The 13,407-nt window shown below is 43.7% G+C and overlaps 1 protein-coding gene across 2 annotated transcripts in view; it reads left to right on the top strand.

The window, feature by feature from the left end:
* Nucleotides 1-797: 797 nt before the first annotated feature.
* Nucleotides 798-13,407, top strand: part of LOC129701771 (glucocorticoid receptor-like) — a 78,677-nt gene continuing 66,067 nt past the window's right edge. The window contains exons 1-3 of one of the 2 annotated variants that reach the window (XM_055643196.1): nucleotides 798-1,229; nucleotides 1,628-1,831; nucleotides 7,830-8,854. In XM_055643196.1, coding sequence (XP_055499171.1) covers nucleotides 7,854-8,854 — 1,001 coding nt within the window. In that variant the 5' untranslated portion in view covers nucleotides 798-1,229; nucleotides 1,628-1,831; nucleotides 7,830-7,853. Of the gene's footprint in view, nucleotides 1,230-1,627; nucleotides 1,832-2,776; nucleotides 2,933-7,829; nucleotides 8,855-13,407 lie in introns of those variants that run through there. The other variant, XM_055643197.1, reaches the window with a different exon arrangement.

The raw sequence follows: 13,407 nt of genomic DNA, 5'->3' as shown, positions 1-13,407 counted from the left end.
GAATCTCTGGAATTCTCTGCCACACAAGGTAGTTGAGGCCAGTTCATGGGCTATATTTAAGAGGGAGTTAGATGTGGCCATTGTGGCTAAAGGGATCAGGGGGTATGGAGAGAAGACAGGTAGGGATACTGAGTTGGATTATCAGCCATGATCATATTGAATGGCGGTGCAGGCTTGAAGGGCGAATGGCCTACTCCTGCACCTATTTTTTATGTTTCTATGTCTATCACAATATTATTGCTTAAATATATATATTGGTATTGGACTTTGCATTTTGGAAAAGTCCCAGCTGAGAGGAAGACAGCAAAATACTGAAAATATTGAGGGTGAAAATGACTTCAGTTTGTTAGGAAAATGAAGGAAATGGTAACAGAATACTTATACAGCTGATTGAGAAATTGTGTTCAACTAATTGATGACTTCTTTGACAAAGTAACTAGCATGTTAGATAACAAGGAAGCCAATGGATGCAGCAAATTTTGTGATACAAACGTTGGTCCGTGAAGTGCCCCATAAAAGATTAGATAAGCACCTGTAGACTTGGACATAATAGGTTAAGTCCAGGGGGTCAGATATGAGGCTTTATGTGTGGGCCAGATATGTGGCAGAGGGGCAAGGAGCAGGGCCAAGCGTGCACCCAGAGTCAAGGTCAGTGTGCCGTCAGAGCTAGGACAATGGGAGTGTTCAGCACTGTGAACCTAAGCAGGTAAGCAGCTATGATCAGGGTAGAATAGGGGGCCAGGTGTAAGGCTGGACTCAGGGTCAGGAATGTGGGAAGGTATGCAACTGGAGTCAGGGTCAGGAGTAGTAATTAGGAATGTAATTTAGCCTAACCTTATTCATAGCTAATCCAATTTAAAACATGAACGTTGTATTCAAGTGTAAGTTAAGACTTGCTACAGTATGCACCAGATTGCACAATTTAAAGCTGAAAAATGCAAAAGCTCCGTACCTTTGAGAGGGGGAACAATGGTACCCCCTCCCCTCCGTCGCTATGCTCCCTCCGGCTTGGTCTCTCGCAATTTCTCACTCCCAACTCTCACCCAATGTTGTCAGCCCTGCTTAACTGAAATATAAACAGAGAATGCTCTCTGATCTAATGGCTACTTTCAACATTCTGTGTTGATTTCAGATTTTAGTATTTTTCCAGAAACTTGTTGATACTGTGGTCGGTGGGGAATCTGGGCTTTTCCACCCATCGTTCAGCAGACAAAACGTGTACAGAAAAGGTACGTGTACAGAAAAGGGAGAAGTAGAAGAATGAGACAGAATTAAATTATCGCATGGAAAAGGAGCAGAGACAGGCTGAATGTTATTACAAATGAGCGCGAAACAAGGTGTTATGGCGATAAATGCGGGGCAGGGGTAAGATATGGAGATAACAGAAATAAACAAATGGAGAATGGCCATATTGTCTGACGCAACCTCACTTATAGATCGGCTGGGTGCAATCGTGTTTATATATAGGGAGCGAGAAACGAGCATGTTGTAATGAAAAAGTAGTTTTGTGCTGTGTAAATTCAATGCTGAAAATGTGTGGGCTTAATTTTCAAGGGTTAGGAAACGTCTTTGGACGGTTTTTACGGGAGCTAAATGCAACAACCCTCTCTCGTTGCTCCATCTACAGGCCACTGCCGTGTCACTGCCGATAGTGGGCGACTGCACGGAGCTCTCCACACAACTTCAGTGAGTGCCTGCCTGCCTGCTGGATCTGAAGACGTTTTTTGGCCCCCGCTTCGGGATCCACTGGAAGGTGTCAATTCTCAGACACCCCGCTTTTCCTTTTTGCCACCGAGGATTTTAATGTTTATGGGACCGAATGTTTGTGGACGTAAGTTTCAATTCGCACCGCGCAAAAAAACAACGCGAAAAAAAGTCAACCAACCCTTTGGTTGCGTTTACTGCTGACCGGGACCTAACTATTGACACACCCCCCTCTTGTGTCATATGTCTTTATAAATCTTTATATTTGTAAGCATTTTCTTTCCGAACGGACCGGGCATTTTACGTGTTCGGAGGGTCGAGGCCTTGAATCAGACCGAGTTATTGACAGGATTTGAGATCTTATTCTTTTGCGGCAAGAAATTTGTTTTTTCTTGCTCCGTTTCCCTTTCCCTTCTGTCGACGGAGGCTCGGTCTTTAAGAGTTTTTTTTTTAATACGAATGGGTTGTAGCGTGTGCACGTCTCGGAAACGCCTCCACACCCACTCCTAGTGAAGGGATCGACGGAAAACTAGGAAGAAATAACGCGAAGTTGTAGTGTTAGGCGGTGTTGGCATACATGGGGCGAATGTTGGATCCCGGGGTATCAGGAATCCAGAGTATCTTTCATGAAACCCGCATAGTTCCACGGATACATTTCTTAAAGCGGTGCTGCCCCCCACACCCGTACAATTGACACTTCACTATTCCAGGCCAGCCGACTGCAAGATAAAATCGTGCATGGGTGGGGGTGGGGGGGGGGTGAGACTGTGCACAGAAAGGTGTGATTTCAGATGCACGCCTGTCTTTCTTTCGCGAAATCTTAAGTTTGATTTGCGTTGTTGGGAGGTTTTGTTCGGTTGGGTGGAAGGTGGTGGCGGCGCCGCTTTAAGGGAGCAGTGCGGCTGACGTTGTGGGGGCGCCGGGACGTGCGGGAGCGCGCACGGCGGGCGTGTGCTGGCGGGAGCGCGCACGGCGGGCGTGTGCTGGCTGGCTGGCAGTTGGGCGGGTGCGCGCGCGCCCTGGCGGGGAGGGAGCGCTGCGTGGCCGCGCGCGCCCGCGGGTTTGTAGTCGATCGGATCGGGCCGCGCGCGAGCGGTGACATTGGGAGCGAAGAGCGCGGGCGGCCTGAGGCGAGTCGAGTCGAGTCGAGTCCGTGTCGAGCGGCTTCCTCGCTGACCGAGTGACTTCAACTCGGGGGGCAAGAGGGAGGGAGGAGCGGCGCCATGAGGTGAGCGGACGATCTCGGTCGGTTGACGGGGCTCGGAAATTACATCGAAGGTGGAGGGAGAGAAGGAGGGAAGGGAAGGAAGGGAAGAGGGAGAGAGAAGAATGAGAAAGAAGGGGGACGGAGAGAGAATGGTAGTGGAGGGGAGGAGGGAGAGCGGCTGTGGGCCCCATGGGCTTGGGTGCTGTCAACGGGCTGTGTGGCGGCCTCGATGTCCTGTCGCCTGCATTCCCCTCACTGTGACCATTTAACCCATCTGATTGCAGACATTGGACTCCTTCTCTGGAAGTATTACTCTACAATGCAGATAAACTATCTTTTGCACCCAATACCTTTGCTGCCTGTCCCTTCTGAGGTGCTCCAGCATTTAGTGTCTATCTTCGGTATAAACCAGTATCTGAAGTTACTTCGTGCACCTTTTTCTTCACTCTACTAATTGTATTTGAGTTTGGCTTGATTGTATTTATGTACAGTATTGTCTGAGTTGATTGGTTAGCATGCAAAAACAAAAACGTTTTGCATTGCCTCGACGACACGTGACAATAATAGATCTAAAAGCTTATCTGGTTAATTTGTGTAGGGATAATCTGAAGAAGGGTCTTGACCCAAAACTTTGCCTATTCCTTTGTTCCAGAGATGTTGTTTGACCCACTGCGTTACTCCAGCATTTTGTGTCTATCTACGGTGAAAACCCGCATCTGTAGTTCCTTCCTGCATAATTTGTTTAGGGGTTGCACGTGTGCACGTGCATGCACACACACATGCACAACGTGTGGCTTTAAGTCGCTCTCGAATAATCAAAATTGCTGCAGGAGTTCCCATGGGGGCCTAGCCATTGTCTACGGAAACTATCACTTAACTGTTAGTGGATCCAAGTCGGGGTTAAAATCTGAAATGTTTGCAACTCTATCAAAATTGTATTGGGGCAAGTGGCAGAAGGAGCGGAGTACATTGCCAACTCCACAACCGTAAGGTCCGTCAACCTCCTCCTGCCCCTTCTGTGAAAGTCTGTGCGGTTCTCGCATTCAGCCATCTCGGAATCCACAAAATTGGAATGGAACCAAGTCGTCCTTGCTCGTTGACGGACTGCTACAGAAGTAGTTTTACATAGAGCGAGAAAAGATATCTCGGAGGTCTCTAGTTTTGATCAACTGTGACAGAGCTGGGATCATCTAAAGTATTGTATATTCATATTTTCAGAAGGCACATAGTTTGTGCTTTATTTTGGCAGTACCTGCAATTTTTTCTTCTCCTTTTCTCTGTCTTTTTATGGTTGATGTGCAGATGTCCCTTAGTGCAGCAGATCCCAAAGATAGCACTGCCTGCAGCATTTAAGTGACAAAGACTATCCCCACATTATGAAATTTGGCTGCTCAATACAGGTTCTGACCGCATTTGATTATGAATGGACTAAACCAAGCTTCAAGTTGATGTCGATCACTCAGCACATTTCTTTGTGATATACAGTGTCCCTACAATGTTTGGGACAAAGACCTATCATTTATTTATTTGCCTCTGTACTCCACAGTTTAAGATTTGTAATGAAAAAGAATCAGACGTGGTTACAGTGCACATTGTCAGATTTTATTAAAGGGTATTTTTATTTTGGTTTCACCATATAGAAATTACAGCTATGTTTATACATAGTCCCCTCCATTTCAGGGCACCATAATGTTTGGGACACATGGCTTTACAGGTGTTTGTAATTGCTCAGGTGTGTTTAATGCAGGTATAAGAGAGCCCTCAGCTCCTAGTCTTTCCTCCAGCATTTCCGTCACCTCTGGAAACTTTTATTGCTGTTTATTAAAATGAGGACCAAAGTTGTGCCAATGAAAGACAAATAAGCTATTATGAGACTGAGAAACAAGAATAAAACTGTTGGAGACATCAGCCAAACCTTAGGCTTACCAAAATCAACTGTTTGGAACATTATTAAGAAGAAAAAGAGCACTGGTGAGCTTACTAATCGCAAAGGGAATGGGAGGCCAAGGAAGACCTCCAAAGCTGATGACAGAAGAATTCTCTCTTATATAAAAAAACATCATGAAACACCTGTCCAACAGATCAGAAACCTTCTTCAGGATTCGGGTGTGGATTTGTCAATGACCACTGTCCGCAGAAGACTTCATGAACAGAAATACAGAGGCTAGATGCAAGATGCAAGCCACTAGTTAGCTGCAAAAACAGGAGGACACGTTACAGTTTGCCAAGTACTTAAAACAGCAATCACAGTTCTGGAAAAAGGTCTTGTGGACAGATGAGACAAAGATTAACATATCAGAGTGATGGCAAGATCCAAAGCATGCCTCCGCATCTGTGAGACGTGGTGGGGGTGTTATGGCCTGGCCATTTATGGCTGCTGAAGGTACTGGCTCACATATTTATTGATGATACAACTACTGATCGTAGTATCATAATGAATTCTGAAACGTATAGACACATCCTAGCTGCTCAAGTTCAAACAAATGCCTCAAAACTCATTGGCCGGTGGTTCATTCTACAGCAAGACAATGATCCTAAACATACGGCAAAAGCAATAAAGGAATTTTTCAAAGCTAAAAAATTATCAACTCTTGAGTGGCCAAGTCAACCATCCGATCTGAACCCAATTGAGCATTTTATATGCTGAAGAGAAAACGGAAGGGGACTAGTCTCCAAAATAGGCATGTTAAAGATGGCTGCAATGCAGGCCTGGCTGAGCATCACCAGAAAAGGCACCCAGCAACTGGTGATGTCTATGAATTGCATACTTCAAGCAGTCATTGCATGCAAAGGACACGCAATGAAATACTAAACATGACTACTTTCATTCACATGACTTTGCTGTGTCCCAAACATTATGGTGCGCTGAAATGAGGGGGACTATGTATAAACACTGCTGTAATTTCTACATGGTGAAACCAAAATGTATAAAAATGGCCTTTATTAAAATTTGACAATGTGTACTTTAACCACATGTGATTTCTTTCTATTACATATCTCAAATTGTGGAGTACAAGAGGTAAATAAATAAATGACGGGTTTTTGTCCCAAACATTATGGAGGGCACTGTATCCCCAGATGCAATGAAATTTTACGTTGAATTTTGAAGCAGCGTGCTGCTAAAATTCAAAGCACATGAACACCAGAGAAGGAAGCCAATATTATTAAAACATTCACATATGTCAGCATAACATTCTGAATATTTTCCCTTCAGTTCACGCCAGAATTTAACATTTCAATATGTTGTAGTCCTATTTTGCATATGGCCAAATTGAACTACAGTGGGTTGATCCTTCCGCAGTTTGTTTTCCTAAATTGGTTAATGGTTTGTTTTGAATTATACTAAAACCATGTGTTTCTCAATGGGACCATTTTAAATAACATTTGTTTGTTGAAAAGCATTGCTCCCTGAAAAATACACAAAAAGATAATTTAGACAACATGTTAATGTTCAGGGATACATTACGTTTGCTGATAGCACTAAAGTGTGCGCTGTTGTAGATAGTTGTCAAAATGGTTGTCAAAAATTTCAGCAGGACCTTGATCGGTTGGGCAGCTGGGCTGAGAAATGGTTAATGGAGTTTAACATAGTGAAATGCGAGGTGTTACATTTTGGGAAGACAACCCAGGACAGGACACGGTGAATGGAAGGGCTCTAGGGAGTGTTGTAGAGTAGAGTGATCTAGGATTGTAGGTTCATAGTTCCTTGAAAGTAGCGTCACAAGTAGATAGGGTGGTCAAGAAGGCTTTCAGCACATTGGCCTTCAGCCAGAATATTGAGTACAGAAGTTGGGAGGTTATGTTACAGTTGTATCTCCTACTTTAAATCATCGGCATACTAAAAGATGAATCTAGTGGTAAAATTGAGATTATGCAAAGCAATATGCACAACAATAACTTCACCAATGTTGTTTATTAAATGATTGCTGGCTGAAAATCAATGTTTTAGCACAGTTGTTGAAAAATGTTGAATAATTAAATAAGTAAATTATATATTTGTATCATAATACTTGTATTTCTTCTGTGCTGAATTTCATTCATTTAAAAAAATTGAAGTGATTCATGTGCATGAAGATAATGTTTGCAGTGACATTTTTAGCAGTATGCAATTGAGGAACTGAAGTCTCGCAAGAATAGATTATTGACAACTCTAGAGATAACAGTGCAGAGGCTGTTGAGAGGACAAGAATGAATTTGTGAAATCACTGTCACAGAAGGCAGTGTTTCATGTAGGCTTGAAATTGGGAAAAGAGAATATTTTAAAGTGCATTGGCGAGGAAAGGTAGTTTGGAGATGGGCAACAGTTGCAAGGATTGGGAAGTTGAGGTACGGATTTGTTTTTAGAGGATATGTGTGGCAGTGAAACGAGAGGAGAGGAAACCATCTGTAATGCTATTGAGGATTGGGAACAGGAAATGAAAATTGAGTGTTTAACATATGGCGACAAATGGGTTCAAGGCTGACGCACTAGTTCTCATGCTAAGATGAGATTGAAGAGAATGCGAAAGGAGATGGATGCAAAGCAAATACAATATGCAGGATTGGGGATAGGCATGTGGGTGCAGGGATGTTTGGGCTTGGGGCAATGGGTAAATAGCAAGTATAAAATCAACAGTTTCAAAGTGACCAAGTGTGAGCTGTGGAAATCTCCACTTATTAGATATGATTACCTGACCGTGCTCTACAAAATGAAGTAATTCTTCATCTTGTAGATCTGAATTCGCGACATACGTGGAGAAATTGTGTTAAGAATGTCACATGGTGATTAGTGCAGAAATTTGTGAATTATGGGTGTACTCAATTTAAATCAAATTGAAGAATATTTGAAGTAACTTGGACGACGTCAAAAGCTATCATGTTTCATTTTCTATGTTTTGTAATCACTATCCCAGCTGAATTATCCTTCAATTTGTTGCAGGTTTTGCTCTAAGTATCCACCCCAATGATGGCGAATTTAATAGGGGATGTGAACATGAAACTGGGAAAACAGACCTGGAATGTGGCTGATGATGGATTAGGTGGAGCAAATGGTAATTTGAACAACTGCGAGGGATTAATAGAAGGTGGGGCGATGCTGTCAGCCATGCCTGCACCCCTGATGCAGTTTCTACCGTCTGGCGGTGGAAGTATCAACAAGCAGCAACTGATTGGAGTTGAGATCACAAATGGAGCAAGTGGGCAACAGGATCGCTTTATCCAGGCGGCCAATGACCTGTCTGAGCTGGAGCAAAGTCTTGCTGCTTTAAATGAATTGCAGGATCCAGGGATCAGAGCACAAAGCGAGAGAGAAATAGGTCTGTACTCGGGTACCGGTGACGACGATCTTATTGAAGTCTTTGGGGATAGTGACTCGGTGGGTTTTTTGCCAGATTTTGAGTTCTTCCCTTCTCCAAAGGGGGAGAAGCAGCAGGACAGCCCATGGAGCCTGACTGGTTTCTGTGGAGATGACGAATCAGGCTTGCTGTCGCCCCTGTCCTCTGAGCCAGCCCCGCTTGTGGGAAATCTGTTGGAAATACAGCCTATCGAGGATCGTACTATCTCTTGGCCAACTTCAGAAACTAAGAATATCGAGAGGAAAGAAAATAGCTGGGCTCCATTGCCAGCCACTGCCTGTATTTCGAAGGAGGTGAAGCAAGAACAGGAGAACTACATCAAGTTGGTCACTCCAGGAGTCATCAAACAGGAGCAAGTCAATAGGGATTACTGCAGAGCTGCTAATGGATCATCATTAGCACAGAGTGCAGTCAAGGATCCCATTTATATATACGGTACGGAACCGGTTCCAACCTGCGGTGATAATCGACCCATCTTCGACTTCATTCCGGCTATCTCAACTGTAACTCAAACCTGGGGAGCGTGCCAGCGTCCCAATCCAGTTTATTCTGGCAGCAAGGCAGGGGATCTCTCTTCTGTGAGAGGAGCTTTACCAGCCAAGCGCAATAGGTAAGCATCATTATTGTTGTTACGCTCTCAGACAGGCATGATTTTCTGCTTGGGGGAAAGAAAAACGTGTTATTGTAAGAATAAAACATCTTGGCAGAAAAATAATAAAGTAGCACTTCATTGAATGTGAAATTCTTTCCACGCTTTAATGTCATAAAATGCACACTCTTTTTCTAAGTTCCGTTATCTACATTTTAATGGGAATGTAAGTTCCTGTGTGTGGCATTTATATCTGCCTGGAATTTATAATGCCTCAGTTTTCTATGCAGACCATTAGCCACGCTACAATAACTTTTTTTCCTCTTCCAGTGTTTTACATGCCAATTACAGAATATTTGACTAAAAATTTGGAACAGAATCATGTCTGTTCAGCTCAGTTCTGTAACTTAATTTGCCAGGAAATTGTTTCACTTTTTATTAATCCATGTATAATGCCATGACAGATGAACTGGTATGTATATGTGTTTATGAATGTCTTAAAGGATATAGAACAATCGGGAAGCATTTAATATTTTTGTTCTATTTCATCAAAACTAGTTTTGAACCACTGTGTTAGCCATGCCAAAAATTGCCTTGATCAAAATGAGAAAAAAAATCATTCAACCAAGAAAAAGTTTAAAGTAATTCTGCAATATGTTATTCTGCTTCCACAAAACTGGCATGAATGTGCCACTATGTACACTGAGAAAGGAACTTGGGTTCATTTGATTTATGAAATTTGCTTTTCACAGGCTGTAGATTTGGGTTGGCAAATTCAAACAATATATGTTGAAGTGAATCAAAATTTGTTGAGAAACTTGGGTTCGTCTTTGCCTTATTACCGTTCTTAGTTCGAGGATAGTGGCTCAGTGGAAAGTTAATAAACTTTTTGGTTAAGAAAACCGGTTTTCTTAATATTTATCATAAATATTAAAAGAGGAAATAAGATATTTGTATGTAAAAAGAAAATTACTGCACATGCTGAAAACATGGAATGAAAACAAAATGGTGAAAATAGTGATTGGGTCAGGCAGCATCTTTGGAGAAGTAAATAAGTTAATATTTAAATTGAAGGACGAGCATCTGAAATGGAAATATAAGAAATGGGAGTAGGTGTCGACCATTTTAGGCTGTGGGCCGAATAGCTTTTTTGTTCAGGTTCGTGACCCAACTCACGGAACTACCTGAATTTTTAACATATTGTGTAAAAATATTATATAAATCATACCTGAAACCCGCCAAGAACAAAACCTGCACATTTTGTTTAAATATGACAAAAACTTCCAATTTTCTGAGTAGTAATTGTCCAATCAATGCATGTTTGACATTGAGGTCGGATGCAAATTGACCAATCCCGCGCTTTATTTTATGGTCGCTAGGCAGCGAGGACCCTGGGATCATGGCTGCCTCCTCATTACAATACAATAACAAGATTTCCAAGGGTAACGGTAATTCTAACCTTGCTGATCAATTTTTTTTTCAATTGATTTATCCGTATAAAGTTATGATATGAAGTGTTAAAAATGATAAATAACAAATGTACAGTTAGGGTCAGGGTCAGTCGGTCGGTTGGGCTTGTTGGTAGGCCGATGAATGCTGTGGAGGATCGGTCAAGCTGTCAGTCCACCGGTGGATGGTGAGAGTGTACGGAAGGCCGGTGAGTGCTGCTAGGGGTCAGTCGGGCAGTTGGTAGGCCGGTGAGTGCTGCGAGGGGTCTGTCAGGCAGTTGGTAGGCCGTGAGTGCTGCGAGGGGTCGGTCGGGCTGTCGGCCGGCCGGTGTTGCAGCGAGCGAACGGGCGGACTGACGGAGCCGGCGCTATGAGGGTGCTGAAGGCAGCCCGGGCGTCGTGCAAGCCAGTGCAGTCCCCACCCTCATCACCACGACAATCCAAAAGGGCATGCTGGACGCGCTGCGGGGCCACACATACGGAGCCCGCAGCCGATCCCAAAGCGGCTCCAGCTCCAGCCCTGGGCAGCTCTGGAAGGGGATCGAGTTAGGGTTAGTATAGGGTTAGGCATTTTCCTCTCAGTGGAAGATGCCTTGGCCTTCCCCCAGCCTGGCACTGCCCCAGTCCCACTATGACCGTGACCCCCACTCTGCACACTGGCAGTCAGTGGGGTTCAGTAAATGGGAGAACCCAGAAGAACTGCCCTCACCCATTAATTAGGCTGGTTCAGGAGCCGGACCTCTGCGGCAGTCTCATTCAAAAAACACACACAATTATATTAATTATATTATTTTTATATAATTATAGAAACATAGAAAATAGGTGCAGGGGTAGGCCATTCGGCCCTTCGAGCCTGCACCGCCATTCAATATGATCATGGCTGATCATCCAACCCGGTATCCTGTACCGGCCTTCTCTCCATACCCCCTGATCCCTTTAGCCACAAGGGCACATCTAACTCCCTCTTAAATATAGCCAATGAACTGGCCTCAACTACTTTCTGTGGCAGAGAGTTCCAGAGATTTACTACTCTCTGTGTGAAAAATGTTTTTCTCGTCTCGGTCATAAAGGATTTCCCCTTTATCCTTAAACTGTGACCCCTTGTCCTGGACTTCCCCAACATCAGGAACAATCTTCCTGCATCTAGCCTGTCCAACCTCAACCCCTGTCCAACCCGATTATACATCATTATATATGATTGCAGTCATATTCACATTATATATGTGCCTGACGACTGGCTGCCGTTCTGCCTTTTGATTCGTGCCCAATACTCGCAGATGTCCAATCGGAATGGCCGATGCTCGCAGATGTCCAATCGGAATGAATCCTTTTACTCATTCACATTTCGTCCAGCCGCCAATTTAATTTCGTACACGTTATCTTTCAAATCCTTCCTCCATTTCGTCCCCACCCCCCCCCCCCCCCCCCCACTCACTTTTTGTCGCCTCCTGCTGGCCAGCGACCATAACGGCTGCTGGCGCCCGCATTTCAACCTCAAGAGACGCCATTTAATTCGGCCTTTCAAGGACGGCTTCAGTTCGAGGACCACGTCTCCCGTGGGGGCTGCGGGTAGGGAATGGCTGCGGGTAGGGAGCGGCTTCAGTTCGAGGACCGCGTCTCCCGTGAGGGCTGCGGGTAGGGAACGGCTACGGGTAACGAACGGCTGCGTTGGGGGAGCAGACCCAACGGGTCTGCCATTGGTCTAGTATAATTTAAATACACTGCAACACGGAAACAGGCTCCCCATGGTGTAATATGGGCATTGGACACTAGATGGCTTACTTTTTTTATCTCATTTTCTAATTAGTTTAATTAATTAATGTGCAACTTTTGGCACTGACGAGTTATGACCTCCTTCTCAATTGTATTTTATCTAAATCTGTGCAAAATTTCATGTAGTTCCGAGACATGGGTTACGAAAGTTGATTTCTAGACACAATTTTGTTGCTCGGCCCACAGCCTATTTTGACCTTTTCAGCCATTCGTGACATGCTTTAAGATCGTGACTATCTCTGTTCCATTTTCTTGCACTATTCATTTCCCTTAATATGTAGAAATTAATTGCTCTGTTTTTGATCGCATCACTGAATGATTTTCCATTGGTCTCTGGAGAAGAGAGTTAAAAACACTCCTCTGAGTGAAGTTTATTCTATCTTACCCTTTTATTCTGATACTGTGTTTGCTTGTTCAAGACTACTTATTCCAGAGAAACATCTTTGCTGAATCCACCATGTTTCACTGAGATTACCTCTCATTCTTCTAAACTATATAAGTACGGCTTTGTGTATTCAATCGCTCTTTGTATATTATACTTACCATTCCAGGAACCAGTCTATTGGATCTTTTCTGCATTTGCCATTGCAAGGGCATCTTTTGCTAAGCAATGAATCAAAAACTGAACAATATTCTAAGCTAGATCTCTCCAAGGCCTCTATATAATTACAGTAAGGTTATTATTCCTGCACTCAATTTTGCCCAGAGTCAATGTCAACATTCCATTTGCTTCATCTGTATGTTGGCTCTTGGGGCTGATATGAAAGGGCAGATAATAGCATGGATAGCAGGTTGGTTGGATGGCAGAAGGCAAAGAGTGGCAATAAAGGTTTTTTTTTCTGGGTCGGAGCTAGGCTGCTACTCATCACGCTGTATATTAATGATTTGGATGAGGGGATTGAACGCTTTGTGGCCAAATTAACAGATTATATGAAAATTGATGGAGGGGCAGGCAGTGTAGAGAAAGCAGGGACTGCAGAAAGACTTGGACAGATTGGAGAGTGAGTAGAGAAGTGGCAGATTGAATAGACCGTAGCAAAATGTGGAGTCATGCATTTTGGTAGTAGGAATAAAGGCATAGACTATTTTATAAATGAGAGAATCCAGAAATCAAAGGTGCAAAGGGACTTTGGAGTGCTGATGCAGGATTCCCCAAAAGTTAATTTGCAAGTCAAATAGGTGGTAAGGAAGGCAAATGCAATGCTCGCATTTATTTCAAGAGGGCTAGAATCCAAAAACAGGGATGTAATGCTGATGCTCCAGCTGGTCAGGCTGCATTTGGAGTATTGTGAGCAATTTTGAGCACCATATCTGAGTTGTACTGAGATGTACTGGCTCTGGAGAGGATCCAGA

The sequence above is a fragment of the Leucoraja erinacea genome, chromosome 11 (genome assembly GCF_028641065.1).
Source record: "Leucoraja erinacea ecotype New England chromosome 11, Leri_hhj_1, whole genome shotgun sequence".
NCBI classification, from domain to species: domain Eukaryota; kingdom Metazoa; phylum Chordata; class Chondrichthyes; order Rajiformes; family Rajidae; genus Leucoraja; species Leucoraja erinaceus.
The sequence above is the reverse complement of the archived record's forward strand: the minus strand, read 5'-3'. Positions and strand labels throughout refer to the sequence as shown.